We start from the raw sequence: 1,064 nt of genomic DNA, 5'->3' as shown, positions 1-1,064 counted from the left end.
GACTCAGCATCCAGTTGGGGCAATATCTCATCAAAATAGAACCCAGTATTTTGTACTCTTACGTTGAAGATCAAATGCTAGAGCGGGCCTTGGGAGGCGCTAGTAAAAAGGTGGAAGTGGGCAAAGAACGAAAAACCTCAAATGGTAAATTACTGTTATTTTCCAGTTCTTATGGTTCTAATGATGCACTAAATATATAAGGACAGAGTAAAATTTAAAATTTGGGCAACTAACACAATTCCACATTGTAATAAAGTAGTAGCAACAGTAATTCAAACCTAATTACAAAAGACAAAGTAGGGCATAAAAATATGCAAGAATATGCACCAAATTTTGTTGCTTTTTATAGCTTTGTACGTCTGCAGAAGAAGAAATGTAAGACTTGCTTGTCAACAAAGACAACTTTGCATATTTGTGAGATGAGATCAAGGAAAGAGAGGTGCTAGACAAGTTCGTTGATAAAGCTATTAATTTGGCTGACCATACAGCCTCCACAATATGGGATAACAAACCATGAAGGTCACGCAGGGGCACAATATCTACAACGGGCAGTAGAGAACAGCATTCCCTCATTCTCCCCACTGTACACGCGCCTCAAATGTATGACACTTTGGTGTCTGTGGAATCTGACAGTCAGTGATACAAAGGCAGGTAGCAAGCCGTTTAATTGCCTACTACAACGACCAGACCAGACGATACACCCTGGTTTTCAAGTCTAACGATTAACAGTGGGTAAAGTGCCTCACCGAAGCACTCGTAGAGATCAAACAGCAGTCAGTTGACGCCATGTTTGAGTGATTGCGAAACAGTTAAAATTCGGAATCAAGATGTCAATCAGGATGTCAGTCCGAAGCTGTACCTCCGAATGGGTATGCACAACCTCCTGTTGAATGCACTTCAACAGATCGCACGGCCAAATTGCATCCCACTTTAGCAGCAGTGGTGTTGACGAGAAGTCTCTCCGTGACATCCAATGTGAAAAGACGTTTGCCGAAGCACTAATTCATGATGCCTCTAGATTTTACCATGACATTCGCAAAGTAATCACTGCTTAAACCGCATCC

General features: G+C 41.6%; 1 protein-coding gene across 1 annotated transcript in view; it reads left to right on the top strand. All coding sequences in view use genetic code 11, as the record gives it.

Annotated features, from left to right (window-relative positions):
- The window catches only part of EGR_10872 (hypothetical protein), a gene marked incomplete at both ends in the record, with an annotated part of 9,210 nt that overhangs the window by 7,441 nt on the left and 705 nt on the right, over positions 1-1,064 (top strand). Inside the window, one exon of the mRNA XM_024500121.1 lies at positions 257-439. Coding sequence (XP_024345466.1) covers positions 257-439 — 183 coding nt within the window. The remainder of the gene's footprint in view (positions 1-256; positions 440-1,064) is intronic.

This window comes from Echinococcus granulosus (assembly GCF_000524195.1).
Source record: "Echinococcus granulosus chromosome Unknown EG_S00289, whole genome shotgun sequence".
NCBI classification, from domain to species: domain Eukaryota; kingdom Metazoa; phylum Platyhelminthes; class Cestoda; order Cyclophyllidea; family Taeniidae; genus Echinococcus; species Echinococcus granulosus.
The sequence above is the reverse complement of the archived record's forward strand: the minus strand, read 5'-3'. Positions and strand labels throughout refer to the sequence as shown.